This window comes from Danio rerio, chromosome 23 (assembly GCF_052040795.2).
Source record: "Danio rerio strain M-AB ecotype USA chromosome 23, GRCz13ab, whole genome shotgun sequence".
NCBI classification, from domain to species: Eukaryota; Metazoa; Chordata; class Actinopteri; order Cypriniformes; family Danionidae; genus Danio; species Danio rerio.
The window spans coordinates 37,684,784-37,701,540 of NC_141043.1; the positions used below are offsets into that span (position 1 = coordinate 37,684,784).

A 16,757-nucleotide genomic window follows, 5' to 3' on the forward strand; every position below is an offset into this window, starting at 1 on the left:
ATGAATAAATGAATGAACAAATAGATGAATGGATGAATATAAATGTATTGATTGATTAATGAAAGAATAAACAAATAGTGAATAAAGGAAAAAAATGATTGAATGAATGAATGAATGAATGAATGAATGAATGAATGAATGAATGAATGCATTTGTTATTTAATTAATGAAATATTGAACAAATTAATGGAAGACTTCGTGAACTATTGAATTTACCCTGGGCTTTACCCATTTGTCAGCAATATGTGTTTAAGTGTTTAGTTTTGTTTAATTTTTACATAAACTTCACTAAATGAAAATGGAACAATATTTCAAGCATATTTTGGCTTTTCGTTCTCAGCAGTTGTTTCAAGTTCACTGCTGAGAGTATGTTGATGTACTTCCAGCTGAGATGGAATATTGAGTAGGGGGCGGGGCTTTCTTTTTGCACATCATTCCCTCATAGCAAACTAACAGTTAGAGGGGCGTGTTTAAGAATATTATGGCTGAAGCCGTCAAACTGACATCAAGGACAACCACTCTGAACATTTAAGCAAATGATCAGATTTGAAGATTATCAAAAACAACCTTTTTTTCAATGTAACTTGCACAGATTGATTTTCCATCCGAAGAATAACAATGCTCACTAGCAAAATAAACATTACCATTTTGATTTCACGCAGACTCTTTGCATCTATTGTTTGTAAATATTATTTGATATGGGCCCTAAAACAGACTCCTCTAAGACACGTATTTTGAAGCTTTTTTATTTGATCTATTCTAAAGATTTATTCTAAATTTCTTCTGTTTACAGGAGTGTCCCCAGATCCTGCCGTCCACTCAGATCTACATCCCGGTTGGTGTCATGAAACCCATCACCCTGTTGGCCCGAAACCTCCCGCAGCCCCAGTCTGGCCAGAGGAACTATGAGTGTATCTTCTACATTCAGGGCAAGGAGTACAGTGTCACTGCCCTGCGTTTTAACAGCACCAGCATACAGTGTCAGAAGACCATGGTGAGTTTTTACTGTTGTCATTTGGTTTTTGGCTGTCTGGCTGCTGTTTGATTAGGAGATGAAGTAAGGAAGTTATCTGGTGTAGCTAAAACAAGCTGATGTTGGTTTATGTCAAACCTGGATTTGCTGGTAGACTAAAGAGAGTAGATTAGAGAGAGTTGAGTAAATTTTAATTCTTTTATATGTTTCCCCAATTTCTGTATTAAATACAACGATTTGTTCTGAAGCCAAAACAGCAAAAAATATTGCTTAAGGGAGCTAATAATATTGACCATAAAATGTTTTTTGAAAAAGGTCAATTCTAGCCAAAATGAAACAAAGAAAACTTTTTCCAGAAGAAAAAATATTATTGGAAATGCTGTGAAAATGTCCTTTCTCTTTTTCTGGGAAATATATAGTATATAAAGTATTTCTCAAGGATGCATTAAATTGATCAAAATGTTAAACAAATACTTGTTTTATATATAAATCTTAATATCTTCCTATACAGTTCCAGTAATATTTCTGCTTTATTTACATTATTTTTAAAAAATATTATTCTTTTTTATTCAAACATTATGAGACCTATCATACACCCAGCACAATAAGCCGCAAGACGTGTTTGCCCTGACGTGTTGCTATTTTCAGACTAACACAACATTATTTTTTTTGTTTTCCACCACTTTGTTTAAATAGCAAATCCATTTGCGCCACTTTAGTGTTCCGGTCTAAAAAAGAGGTGTGTTAAGGCGCATTGTTGGCACGTTGATATTTTCAGAAACTAAAATACACTGCAAAAGAACAGCTTAAAGCAGGTGTAAAGTCCAGCGCAGAGCGTGTTGTGTGCCTCGCTTACCAATTGCTTAAAACATGCAGGATGTACAGCAATAGATATCTTTACAAATAAAAAAGAATTAATGCATTGTTACTAAAAAATATTACTTAAAACCACTGCCTCCGTGCCTTCTTCATCCCGGGGGGCTTTTTTAATTTATTAATGCATATTTATATTTGTTTTAATAAAAACAAGTTTAGATTTGTCTGGTTTTGAACCATATGGGACATAGCATGTGTACTTGAATATAGCGGGTTTTTTTTTTACCACACTTTGATATTATTGTTTTTATATTTTTTATTGTTTTTATGTTTTTATATATTTTATATTTATTCATTTGCTGGAAATTAGAACTGACTTTATAATTAGTTTTGAAACAAAACGTTGTGCTTAACAAAGGAAATTAGTTATGTAGGATAATAGATGTCTTTAACTCCTTAATATCCCTTATATTAATGTACAAAATAAACCTGATTTAACGTCCACAAACTGTGATTGAAGCGTCTTCTGTTATAAGGGTACTAACATGTGGCTATGGTGATGAATTACAGCAATTTTTTGTCTTTAACTTAGTTACAAATATAAACTGTTTTAAAAATGTTTTAAACTTGTACAACTTATTCTTGATCACATTTGATGATGATTGATGACATGTTAATACACGGCTGTTAATCAATTCGGTGGGTGGGGAAAACTGCACTCTTACGTCTTGCGTGAGCCTCAAAATGGGAGTGATTTGGATCCTATTTTAACATTAGGAAGTTAAAAAAAATGACTTATTGTCTTTCTATCACCCCAATATGACTGTGGACATACTATACTTTCACACAGTTCTGTCCAAACAGCCTATAAAAGATGTTTTGTATCATAGCTGCAATTTAAAACAATTGAGTAAATCCAATGAATCATTTTTTCACTGTAATTTGACCTTGATTTGGGTTTTTCATGCTGTTGGACTGGATTTAGAGCATGTCACGTCTACTTTATGATCACATGGAGCATTCTGACAAGCAGTGACCCTCTTAAATCGTCACCAGTTGTTTAAGGGCCATTATTGGTGGAGAATCGCTAGTCCAAATAGCCAGCCATTTTCCTACTGCACTTGCTGACACAAGCCTTCCCCCTCATTACCTTCTGGCCAATCAACATTTTGTCTGGCTGTCAAAAATCGCATCAGGCACCGGGCAGGCGCCGCCGGACCATTAGGGCCTGATGAAACACGTGCCACTTGTTATCGTTTTAACAGACTGCTTTGCAAAGGCAGTCATTAGCGGATGGGTATTTGATGGCACCGTGACACTTCTTCTCGCCATGCCTTATTGATGGCCGTTATAGGACGCTGCCTCTTTCTCTTTTGTGTTGAGATTCCCAGTGTTACCGAGCGGGAGCTAATTACACGGCTAAGAGTTTTGCGGAGAGCCATCTCTCGCTAAAGACTTTATCGACTGTTTGCTGTCGCAGGCAGTTCAAATCAACAGCATTTGGTGCGTCACTGATGAGAAGCTATTCCTCTGTCTCTGTCGGAGTGATGTTAGCTTTAATGTTCGCATGAACTTACACCGTAGAATATTTATATATAATTATATATGTGTATATTAAAATAAACATGGAACCACTTTTTATTAAGTGTCCTTAAAGGCATACTTAAACAGTTGAGTTATACCATTTTTGTGTCCACTTAGCCAATCTATGGGCATGGTGGGAGCACGTTTAGCTTAGCTTAGCATTTCATTTAAAAATGACCAAATATTTTTGATATTTTTTTTCTATTTAAAGCTTGACTCTTCTGTAGTTACATCATGTACTAAGGCCAATTTTGCTATTTGCTAGACCGATGTGGTTTGGAACATTACCATCATTGTGGTGTAATAATCAAGAGGCTTTGCTGCTGTACCATGGCTGCAGCAGGCGTAATGATATTATGCAGATTCTAACTGGTGGTGCAAGTCTAGCGCTTGGTGTTGGGCTTGCTATTTTCAGGCGCTGCGTAATTTGCTCATGTATTTGTTCCTGGTGTTTGCTGTCATCTATGGTTTTCCAATATTCATTATTTCAAGTTAATTTTTGTTTATTTATTTATTTATTTATTTACTTGGTTACAATACTTACTTATATATTTATTTATTTTTTGACTGCTTTTGTGCTCAGCTATTTTCAGAACACTTGAACAGTTAAACAGTTGAGTTTTACCATTTGTATACATTCAGCCAAACTCCGGGTCTGGCCGGAGCACTTTTAGATTAGCTTAGCATAGATCATTTAATCTGATTAGACTATTATAATCTCACTTAAATATGACCAACAAGCTTTCAATAATTTTCTTATTTAAAGCTTGACTCTTGTATCAGTCTGGTGCAATAATCAAGAGGCTTTGCTGCTGTACCATGGCTATGATGCAGAATCTAACTGGTGGATCAGGTATAGGGCTTGGTGTTGGGGACTATTTTCAGGGTCTGCGTAAATTGCTCATGTATTTGTTTCTGGTATTCACTGGTTTTCCGAAATTCCTCCTTACCTTGCTTTTGTCATCTATGGTTTTCAAATATTCAATATTTCAATATTTATTTCAATTTGTATTTATTTCAAGTTCAATATATATTTTGATTTAATTTAATTTAATTTTATTTAATTTAATTTAATTTTATTTTATTTTATTTTATTTTATTTTATTTTATTTTAATTTAATTTATTTTATTTTATTTTAATTTATTTTATTTTATTTTATTTTATTTTATTTTATTTTATTTTATTTATTTTATTTTTATTTATTTTTATTTAATTTAATTTTGTTTTTTATTTTTATTTTTTTTCTGTGGTTCCCTGCATTTGTCATCAGCAATTTTACAAGGTGCTTTATTTCACCATGATCATTTGCATTTGTTTATTTTGTTTGTTTGTTTGTTTGTTTGTTTGTTTGGTGATTACCTACGAAATTAAAATGTACAGTGTTTAATTTTTATACGTACATTGTTAGTCTTAAGTTATTAATCCATGCTAGTTAATCCACTGAACAAAAAACTGTTTGTTTTGCCAATGTTTTATCAAAACCAAGCTGTTTGCTTCTTCTCTTCTCAGTCTTTCTCTAATGATATTGGGAAAAAAAAAATGTTTAGCCACACCCCTCCAACCATTAGTTTGCTGAAAGTGAAAGACGAATAGCACAAAGTTAAGCACAAATATAAGCCCCACCCCTTGCCCCATAATCAGTTTCAGTTAGAAATCCATTATCATACCGAATTAAACATCTGCAGACACTTCCGGTTCAGGCCGACTTAAAACGGTTTTCCAAAGTTCCCTACTTTTTCTTGGACATCAAAAGTTCCTTACTACTTTTTCCCCAGGTCATCTGCGGTTTGTGCGGGAGCCGGAACCACAGCGTGTGTTTGGTTCTGTGCTGCTGGGTATTCAGACAGCCTGTCACTCCTAATGAGAGCCCGCAATTACAGCCGTGTTAAGATCCCACTGCAATTACACCATTAAATGCCAGCAATTATCAGTTACTTAGCGCGCAGTGATTTTAGCGCGAGTGCTGTGTAGCCCTGCGTGAAAGTTCCATTACCAGGAGTAGGAGCACGCTCAGAGTGACAGGCTTTGGCGCAGATCAAGAGTCGCTATTGTTTTAGTCATTCACAGAGTCACTTCTTACAGATTAAATGACCGTTCGTCAATAGGCTTCGAGGCTGAACCCGCTCCCGGAGCATTCCACAAAACTTCCGTGTTTAAAGCGCTTCGGCTGAGGTGGCAGACGGCAGGTCAGATAAATGAATCACCCGCCAAAACCCCTGCAGTTCTTTTCATTCACACCGCTGAAACCTTTTCCATCTGAATGATTAATTATAACGCAGACTAACGCTTCTGTTAAATTCACAGCCATTTGAACTGTTTCTTTGCTATAATACTGCTGTTTCCTGTGACTTCAGTTCACCGCTGAATAGTGTTCAGTCAACTCTTACATAATCTGCTTATTTTTTGTTGAAATTCTAGCTCCAGTTAGTTTTCATTTCACACTACAATATGTGAGTTTGATTCTACATTTCATATGTGAAACAGAACTATATTCACTTTTGAAAACAAGCTTTTTAGTCATTTATGAGTAAATGTGACAAAATGTTGGCAAGATTAAAATTATGTGGTTTTACAATTGTTTGTATAAATTTATTGGGGGATTTTTGAACATTTGGGATATTTTCTTGTATAAGATACTCTGGTGATCAATTTATAACTTTGAAAAAGGCAAGGCAAGTTTATTTATATAGCACATTTTATACACAATGGTAATTCAAATTGATTTACACAAACAAAAATAAAAAAAAAACAAGAAAATAAAAATCTTTCAAATAATTTACAATTTAATTAAATAATGAAAGACTAATAAAATATAGAAAGAATGAAAGAATAATAAAAAATAATAAAATGAAAGGCATAATACTGTGATCTTTTGGGCATAGCACAGTGCTCATTCAATAAAGGCTTGGAACTTATAATTTACTTGATCCTAATGATCTGAGTGATCTGTTATTTTTGTATTCAGTGAGCATATCTGTAATGTATTGAGGTCCTAGGCCGTTTAGTGATTTATTGACAAGTAATAATAATTTAAAGTATTCTGATTGTAACTGGGAGTCAGTGTAAAGACCTGAGGACAGGTGTGATGTGCTCTGATTTTCGGATTCTGGTCAGAATCTTGGCCGCAGAGCTCTGGATGAGCTGCAACTGTCTGGCTGTCTTTTTGGGAAGGCCAGTGAGGAGTCCATTACAGTAATCCATCCTGCTAGTGATAAAACCATGAACTAGTTTCTTTTAAATCCTCACTGCCTAATTGTTTTGACAAATTTCACAATCCTTATGTGTAATCAAGTTAAATATGGTTTACTTTTTTATTATTACTCAAAAGTTTCACTTAAAAAGATGATTTATCGTCATTTATGAGTAAACTTAACAAAATCTTGTCAAGATTAAAGTAATGTGGTTTCACAGTTATTTATTCAAATGCAATTTAATTTAATTTAATTGGTTAATACTTGTTTTGCCAAAGTTAATGTGGTTTTACAATTTTTTTTCTATCACCCAAAAGTATCACTTTTTGTTTATTTCCTTTTTTTTATTTCAATTTATTAATTATTTTTTTGCTCAAAAATGTCTAGTAATTATGACAATTTATGTTAACAGTGGATATTTTCTTGTAAAAAAAATAATAATCAATTTGAAACTTAATTAGGGGGTCAAGCGCGAAGCGCTGAAACCCTATTGTTTTTGTTAAGATTTTTATTATTATTATTATTATTATTATTATTATTATTCTGCCGAAGTCACTATTGCCCAGACCAAACCGTAAGGCCGAGAGAGCTGAAACTTGGCCAGATGGTAGTACCCCGGTACACTACGTTCTGACCAAAGATCAGCCAAATCAGACCATAGGTGGCGCTATGGCGCCAAAAAAACACTTTTTGGACATTTTTGGCCGCTATACGTTCACCGTTTCTCGTAGACTCAAAAACTTTACATTTTTTGAATCCCTGGGTTAACCCGAACAAAAGTGTATAGCAGAAATTTTTGCTCTACGACGCTCCGTTTTCCCGCTACATCGCAATTTATCTGAAACCTACTTTTGCGAACTAGTCCTAGGTTTTTCTTTTAATCTAAACCAAACCAGCTCTCAAATGTTCTCTAGACACTGAATATCAATAATTATCAAAAAAAAGTTGAAATTTTTATTCTCACTCGAAACAGTACACAACAATGTTCGATGCTAATTGAAGCTAAATGCTAAATGGAGCTATAACTTTTGATCGGAATGAGATATCATCACCAAACTTGGTACACACATGTATAAGCTCAATTTGATGTGACAGTGCGAAAACAGCGGACTTTGGCCACATGGTGGCGCTATAAAGCTTAAAAACCATAAAATGACCCTAACCTTACAACCGTTAGTCCGATCAGCTTGAAATTTCTCATGCAGTGTCTTTGACCAGTTTGCCATAACATATTATAAGGACAAAGGCACATCTCCAAAAACATGGCCGCCATTAGCCAATTAAAATTGTGCAGCCATTTAGCAAGGTTAACGATCAGCGATCGGAACGAAACTCCCTGGGCATGTTCGACTCATGGTCCTAGAGGTCTGTAAGAATTTTGAAAGAAATCGGCCACTAGGGGGCGATTTTACGCAATTTTAAGGTGTAATGGGTTGTGTATCACACAACCTTTTGCAAAACCACACAAAATACATATCATATGATAGGCCTGCTCCTACCGAACAGTTTGACACTAAAACCACTGCTGTCACTTGCACCGTTTGTTAAATATTCATCAACATATGATAAACCTACTTTTGCGAACTAGTCCCTGGTTTTTCACTCAATTGCAACGAAACCAGTGTTGTTAGAATCTCTGGACTGTGTAGATAAATAATTATCAAAAAAAAGTTGAACTTTTCACTTTGACTAGCTGTAACAGGCTAATTTACAAAAGGGGCGTGTCCACACAAACCTACATGCCTGTAAACCAATAAGGAAAGCCCAAAACATCACAGAAATTGGTGAGCACATGTGGCATATCAACGAGATGAAACTTGCAAAATTTTGTGAAGATTAAGCCATAGGTGGCGCTATAATAGCAAAAATAGTCTTAAAAACATGCCAAATGGCTTAAAAATAAAGTAAATGTGCTTCATTTAAACACTATTTCACAAATACACTTATTCTACATATCATATGATAGGTCTGCTCATACTGAACAGTTTGACACTATAACAATTGCTGTCACTCACACCGATCTTTAAAAAACCATCAATATAAACAAAACCTACTTTTGCGAACTAGTCCCTGGTTTTTCACTCAATCGCAACGAAACCAGTGTTGTATGAACCTCTGGACTGAGTAGATCAATAATTATCAAAAAAAAGTTGAACTTTCCATTTTAGATAGCTGTAACTGGCTCATTTACAAAAGGGGCGTGTCTTCACGAACCTACATGCCTGTAAACCAATAAGGAAAACCGAAAGCATCACAGAAATTGGTGAGCAGATGTGGCATATCAATGTGAATAAACATGCAAAATCTTGTGGAGATTGGGCAATAGGTGGCGCTATAATAGTGGAAATGGTTCTAAAAACATGCTAAAATGGCTTAAAAATGAAGTAAATTTGCTTCATTTACACACTTATCACTGAAATGATTTATAAGTTAATTTTTTTGTCCATCTTGGATGTTTAAAGGTCTCAAAAACACATTTTCAATATTCTATCATTTTAGCCACTATAACACAGACTTTTAACTGTCACCTACCATTTCTAACCACTAGATGTCACAACAAGACCACTTATTTATTGTTCAAAACATTTGCATACCTTTGTTGTTTTACATTTTTTGAGTTTAAAGTCAGGGAAATTGCATTTAGGATCATTCTGAATCATATTTTGACCTGATATAAACACTGTTATGCATTAATTTGGTCCCAGTTAACCTCTTCATAATAATTCTAATAGGTAAAACTGGTTCTATGATTAAACACATTGTTTTAAAACATGTAAAGAAAATCACAACTGTGGCTTCTAGATGGCAGTAACAGACCACTTATTGTTTATTTTACTGCTCTATAGCAAAGAATGTAATGTAATGTTATGTAATGCATTCTGAATCCCAAACTGACATTGCATGAACACAGTTAATGCATTTAACATCAAATTTAGTCAAAGCTTGTCACACTTTTTACTCTGTAGATTTTTAATTATTTTAATAAAATACAATTTTTTCATTTTATACAGTTAGAACATGCTCAATTATAGAAGGGATATGTTTATGCACACCTAAATGGCTGTAATCACATAAATAAATTACACCGTGGCAACTAGATGGCAGTAGGAGATCACTAATAGCTTATTCACTGCTCTTTTGTCATTTTTATTAAGAAGAGCTAAAATAGCCATAACTCATGAAGGAATTAAAATATCTTCACCAAACTTGTCACACGTATGCAAGAGGTCAGTCTAAGGTCATAGCATAAAACTCGTAGACATTGGCCACATGATGGCGCTATACATTGTAAAATCACTGTATCTGAGTAACCATGTATCTGATTAACTAGAAATTTGACATGTCGTGTCTTTGTCTAAGGTGCCATGACTCGATCTACACATTATATCATAGGGCTGCTTATACTGGTCACTTTGACATAAAAGCGGTCACTCGAAATGTTCATAAGAAATTTGTCAATATATAAAAACTGAAATTGCTTTTCTGAAATGTTTGATCAAACATTTGTTAGCTCAATCTATAAACTCTAACCCTCTAATCGTATATTTCATTGTCAAATAAACTACTTACAGGCTTCCTAACTGCTATATGACCTTACCCTGCTAAACTGCTTGACCCCCGTTAATTGCTGCTTGCAGCTATATTTTTATTTATTATTATTATTATTATTATTATTATTATTATTATTTATTTATTTTTTTTTTTCAAATTTCACCATCCTCAACTTTTTTACCTAGCTAAACATGGATTTTATTTAATTACTTGTTTGCTTGCTTGGAGATGCTTTGGTGATGAGTTTTATTTTATTTTATTTTATTTTATTTTATTATACACTCAAAAGTTTTAGAAGATAATTTTACAAATAATTTTCTTTCAAAACAAATACCCCAATAATGCTTTTATTTACAAATTTAAAAAAAAAAAACTTAATTCTTATTATTTATTTATTCTTATATATATATATATATATATATATATATATATATATATATATATATATATAGAGAGAGAGAGAGAGAGAGAGAGAGAGAGAGAGAGAGAGAGAGAGAGAGAGAGAGAGAGAGAGATTTAACAAAATCTGTACCGACAACATTAAACCCATCACAGAACATTTTTTTTTCTGTTTGCATAGCATAACATTCATATAGAACACGATGATTATATAACTGGTCCGCTGGTCAGAATAATCCAGCTCTCTGTGTATCCTCAGCTCTGGTCATTGGGGGTCAATGATATACTTCAGGTTGGGTTGCTGAACAGCTGGTAGGAGGAGAGGAACCTGTGGGCAGATGGCAGACGGAGGATGATTAGACAGAGCCAGCTGATTGTGTTTGCCCCAGATTGATCAATTCCATCCTTTGTCTCTCTGTTTAAGACAATGGAGTGGCGAGTTAATAAAACAGGACGGTGTGTTGGGAATCAGGCAGTTCTGATTCAATCGATTGAGGAAACAAAGGATAGAGAGCTTAGGATGAGATGTGCTGAGACCGGGGAACATCATTGAGCATTAGCAGGAGGAGCAAGAACTTATATCTGATTTTCAGACTTTGGATTGGTGTCTATTGAGATGCTGCAGATGTGTTCATGTGCATTATATATGGGCAATACTGGAGGAAGGTGATGTGAAATGCATGAGAAATGCTGAGGCTGAAGAAGCAGATTTACTGTAGAGTTTTTAACTGCAGTCCAAATATGATATCTGTGTTTTAGATGGCCATACTGTATTTTTGTTCATCACATGTAGTGTTTGTGCTCATTTATTGTTGTTTTGGCACATTGGATAGAGATACTTTGGTCCACATCGAATTTGAGGGGCAATTTACAGGAAGGTTTACTTGTACGGTATTGTATGTTATAAGTAGGTAGCAGTGATTGACTTGAACTACACTGTAAAAAATGCAGGGTTCCACACAATTTCTTTATGCTAACCAAACACAAATCGAGCAATAAGTTAACTTAATTATTTTTTAAGTTAGTTTTAAGTTAGTTAGTTTTTTTTTTTTCAAAAATTCAAGAATTGTGTTGATGCATTTTAAATAAAGTTTTGATTAATTTAATTTTTAGTTTTTATGTTGTGTGTCTTGTTTTTGTTTGTTTTGTTTAGTTTTGTGTTTTTTATTTTGTTTTTTAGTTTTTAAATGTATTTACTTGTTTTGTCTTGTTTGGTTTTCTGTTTTGTTTTGTTTTTTATTTTGTTTTTTGCTTAGTTTAGTTTTATTTTGTTAAAAATTCATAAAAGCAATTCTTATAGTATAACAAACCCTTGTTTTGCTTCATTCATTCATTCATTCATTCATTCATTCATTCATGTTTTTCTCTGTCTTTTTATGTAAAAACTGCAAAAATGCCTGAAAGCATTACTAAGAATGTTCTGTATAATTCTGGAAAAATAAATAAATAATAATAATAATAATAATAATAATAATAATAATAATAATAATAATAATAAATTGTAATAAAAATAAATTAATACAATTATACATACTATAATTGTTATATAATATATGATAATATATAATAAAATGTGTATTTATTGTCTGTTACTTGGTGATATCCAAACATATTTCTGTATAAAATAAATAAACAAATAAATAAATAAATAAATAAATAAATAAATAAACTTAAAGACAAAGTCACATAAATAATTATTTTTCTTATCTTCATTTAACCGTAAACCTGCATGACTTTCTTTCTTCGATTACGGTAAAACAAACAAACAAACAAACAAACAAGCAAACAAAAACTCGTTTAAAACTTAAAAGCATTTTAGTCTGCAAAATGAAAGGTTAATGTCCAAAAAAATACACAGTTCTTTTGAGAGTTTCATTATATAGACAAAACAAGTGAAGTATTTTTAAAATGTCCTGTTGTTTTCCACAGAAGAAAGTAAGTCAGGTTTGGAACTGCATGCTGTGTGAATGAATAAATAAAAACAGCTGAAATATCAAATGACCTTTTCATAAACACAGCCTCCTCTACATGCTTATAACAGGTCATATAGTCAGTTAACAGCTGAACTTCAAGTCAGTCCACAGCTTTACCTCTGGCTTGAGCACCAACTTGCTGGAAAACACCTAAAAGAGAAGAGAAATAGGGAAAACTAGTGTATAAAAGACAAGACGAAAGAGCTGAATCCTCTCTTCTCCATCTCTCTCTCTGAAGACCTGCGAGATGAGCAGAACAGGCTGATCCTATCAGACCCTGCTTTACAACATTACCTTCAGCTCAGATAAATGACCAGAGAGAGACTGACACACAAAACACAATGATGGAGAGAGAAAATCTCAGCCTCCATCTCCTCAGCTCCGTCTACAGCAAAATGAGGACTATCGGGAGCGTTTGATAGGATCCAATTAAAAGCCGTCGGAGATAAAATGATGATGAATTGCTGGCGTTCGGCTCCAGACTCGGCACAGGAGACCACTGAGAAAGAGCCGGAGAAGGAGTAGGAGGGAGGGTCATCAGTTTTGCTGTGTTTCGGGGGTCCGTGAGGGAGAGGTGATTCTGTGAAGGGGGTGCGGGAGGACGTCCTGCTGTGGGTTAAGAGTGTGTCTGACGCTCCTGTGGAGTCTGGCTCATGCTAGGAGGAAGATTCCCCACCAGCTCAATTCAACATTCTCAACAAAAAAACACTCGCTGAGATAAAACAATAACAACAAAAAAGTCAACACAACACCAAAAATAAATAAGTACACATGAGTAATAAAGTCAAGCTACAGAAGTGCTGTAAATAGTTTAACAAGATTTTCAAATTTAGCTGCTGAAGTATTAATATTGTTTTCTGGATGTGGATAATATTTTAATAGTAAAAAATATGTTTGCTGTTTGTTCAAACTACTTATTTAAAATGAGCTGAAACAACACAATTCTTGACTTTTTTGGGAGGGAGGGTGAACAACTGAATTGTTTTATGGTCAATCCACTTTAATTTGTAAAAACTAATAATTTTACTTAATTCCTTCATGTTGACAAATTGATTGTGAATTGATTGTGTAGAACTCTAAACTGTAGATTCTGTATACACTTGAAAAAAAAAAACGAGAAAAAACAAACAAACAAATATATATATATATATATATATATATATATATATATATATATATATATATATATATATATATATATATAAAATAAATATAATATGAGATATCTATATATTTTTTAAATTGAATCAAACTAACTTTTCTAGCATCTTAGCAACGTATATCAGTTAAACTGGCTTTAATATGTAGTTTTGAAACCTGAATAACTTATTAAAATAGGTTAAATTGAAATAAAAATTTTATTACATTATCATGTTGAATGTAATGTCTTTTTTTGTCCCCTTTTTTGTTGTTTACTGTTAATTTATTTATGTTTTGTTGTTTTCATGTATAATTTTAGCCTATTAAATATTTTATTAAAAATAATAATTTATTAAATGCAATTTTCACACTTTTTTCAATTAACATGTTATTTAATTTTTTTATCCATTATTTCAGTTTACTAACTCTGCTGTAATACCTAAAATGTTAACCTTTTATTATTTAGTGATAATACTAAAATGAAACGTATAATAATTCCAGTAATACAGAATAATCTTATATCAATATAATTAAAGAAAGGTATTTTTGAAGTGTAAACGTATGAATTAAAGAACAAAACAAGTTTTTGTTTTGTTTTGTTTTATTTTATTTTATTTTAAATTACGTCATACAATATGGTGTTCAAAAATTATATATTTTGTCATGTTTGTTTAGCTTATTAAATGTTGACTTTTATTTACTAATTTTAAATGTAATTTCTAATTTTATTTGGTGGTTTTATTCAGTTTATTTATTTCACTTTTTTATATTTTTATATGTATATTATAAATATCTGTTTATATTTGTATATATGATATTGTATATTTAATATAAACAGTATTTTTATAATTTTTTAAATATTTTATTTTATTTTACATCATACGATATTTCATTCAAAGATGTTTGTAGCTGCCTTTATAACCTCAAAAACACAAAATAAAATATTTCCTAGGATTCCTATTGATATGAAAATGTCATTTATTTAATTTTTTAATGCATTGTTTTAGTTTACTAACTCTGCTGTAATACCTAAAATGTTAATGTTTTAGTATTTAGTGATAACACTATGAAAATAAAATGTATATTAATACCAATAATATTAAATAACCTTACATTAATACAATTGAGAAAATGTATTTTGAAGTGTATAAAAGTATATATTTAAAAACAAAATAAGTGTTTATTTGATTTATTTTTAAATTAAATTACATTTTATTTTATTTTACATCATACGATATTATATTCAAAGATATTTGTAGCCACCTTTATGACCTCAAAAACCTTTATATGACCTCCTATTGATATGGAAACTTTGATTTTCCAGGAGCAAAATCATTGATTTTGAATGCATATCACATCTCCAATGTGTGTGATGTGTATATGTGTGCATGCATGTGTGCGTGTGTTTAAAACCCCTCCCGATGTGCTGATGTGTTATTTTTACCCAGGCGCACAGGTATGCTATCAAAATGACTAATTATATAAGACTGACCCACACAAAAGGCGTCGTTTTTCCCCCCATCCCTCCCTCCTCACATTCCAGCAGCTGCTGTGTTTTGTTAACATCGGCACTTTCCAGCCCCGTGGAGTCGGATTCTCCTTTCCCCCGTCCCCCTGATCAATGGGCTTGCCAGCGCAGGACGGGCGCAGGAGATGCCCAGTGTGTCTCTCTATTTCTGGCCTCCATTCATTTTCCCCTGTGAGGGTAATTATGCATTTTTGGGCACGCAGGTGGAGAGAGAAAGAAAGAAAGAAAGAAACGGGATCCGCTGTATGCAACTCATATGCTGCTTTATTCTCAGACTACTGAACATGCAGGACTGTTTAAAAGCATTATAAGTGGACTTCTGTGTGTCTTTTGTTCTGGGGTTAGTTTGTGCTTGTTCTTTTTTAAGAGAGTGTAGTTGTTTTAGATGTGTAGTTATGGGCTTTAGTTCTCTGCAAAATATATATATTTTTAATTAATTTATTTTTTTAATTGCACACAATGTGACTGTCATAAGTGGTCCTTAAAAGACTTTAAAAGGATGCAGTTGAAATATTTCTGTTACATTTAAAAAAATGCTGTGAGGAATTTACACTGTAGTCTCTCTATCTTGATCATAAATTACATCAATATGGAAAAAATGAATTGGTTGATAAACAAACAAACAAACAAACAAACAAACAAACAAACAAACAGTACTTAAATGTAGAATTGTTTTGTTTGGTGTGTTTTGTGTTTTTGTTTTGTGCTTTTTTGTTTTGTTTTGTTTATGGTTTTATATTTTTAATTTGTTTGTTTTAATGTTTTTTTGTGTGTTTTTTGTTTGTTTTGTTTTAAGTTTTGTTTGATGTGTTTTTTTGTTTTGTTTTATGTTTTTCTGTTTAGTTTTCGTTTTGCTTTTGTTTTATGTTTTGTTTTTTGTGTGTATTTTATGTTATCTTTTGATTTATGTTTTGTTTATTGTGTTTTTTGTTTTGTTTTGTTTTATGTTTTGTGTTTGATTTTCTTTTTGTTTTGTTTGTTGTTATGTTTTTATGTGTGTTTTGTTTTTTCTTTTGTTTTCTTTTTTCTTTTTTATGTTTTGTGTTTTTCGTTTTTTTGTTTTATGTTTGTTATGTTTTTTGTGTGTTGTTTTTTCTTTTGTTTTCTTTTTCTTTTTTGTTTTGTGTTTTTCGTTATTTTTTGTTTCATGTTTCGCATTTTATGTTGTTTTTTTGTTTGTTTTGTTCTATTTTTTGTGTTTGTTTTATTTTATATTATTGTTATTTTATTAACATAAACCTCCTAAAAGCATCTTTAGTAATGTAAAATACTTTTATTTTTACAAATATTTTTTTGTTAATGTACTGTAATTAAGTAAAACATGATGATAAACAAAAATTTCGAACAATGAAAAAAAATATATGTAATATATATATGTATATATATATGTATATATATATATATATATATATATATATATATATATATATATATATATATATATATATATATATATATATATATATATATATATATATATATATAAATATAATTTCTGTTTAATAGAGGGAAGATTGTTTCAGCACATTTTTTAAGCAAAATAGTTTTAAAAACCTATTTCTAATAACTTATTTATTTTATCTTTGCCATGATGCCAGTA

At 32.0% G+C, this 16,757-nt stretch overlaps 1 protein-coding gene across 2 annotated transcripts in view; it reads left to right on the plus strand.

Moving 5' to 3' along the window:
• plxna1a (plexin A1a) overlaps positions 1 to 16,757 on the plus strand; it is a 423,762-nt gene that overhangs the window by 274,906 nt on the left and 132,099 nt on the right. For both annotated transcript variants that reach the window (XM_087307529.1, XM_087307530.1), the window contains exon 10: positions 794 to 994. In XM_087307529.1, the coding sequence (XP_087163655.1) occupies positions 794 to 994 (201 nt within the window). The remainder of the gene's footprint in view (positions 1 to 793; positions 995 to 16,757) is intronic.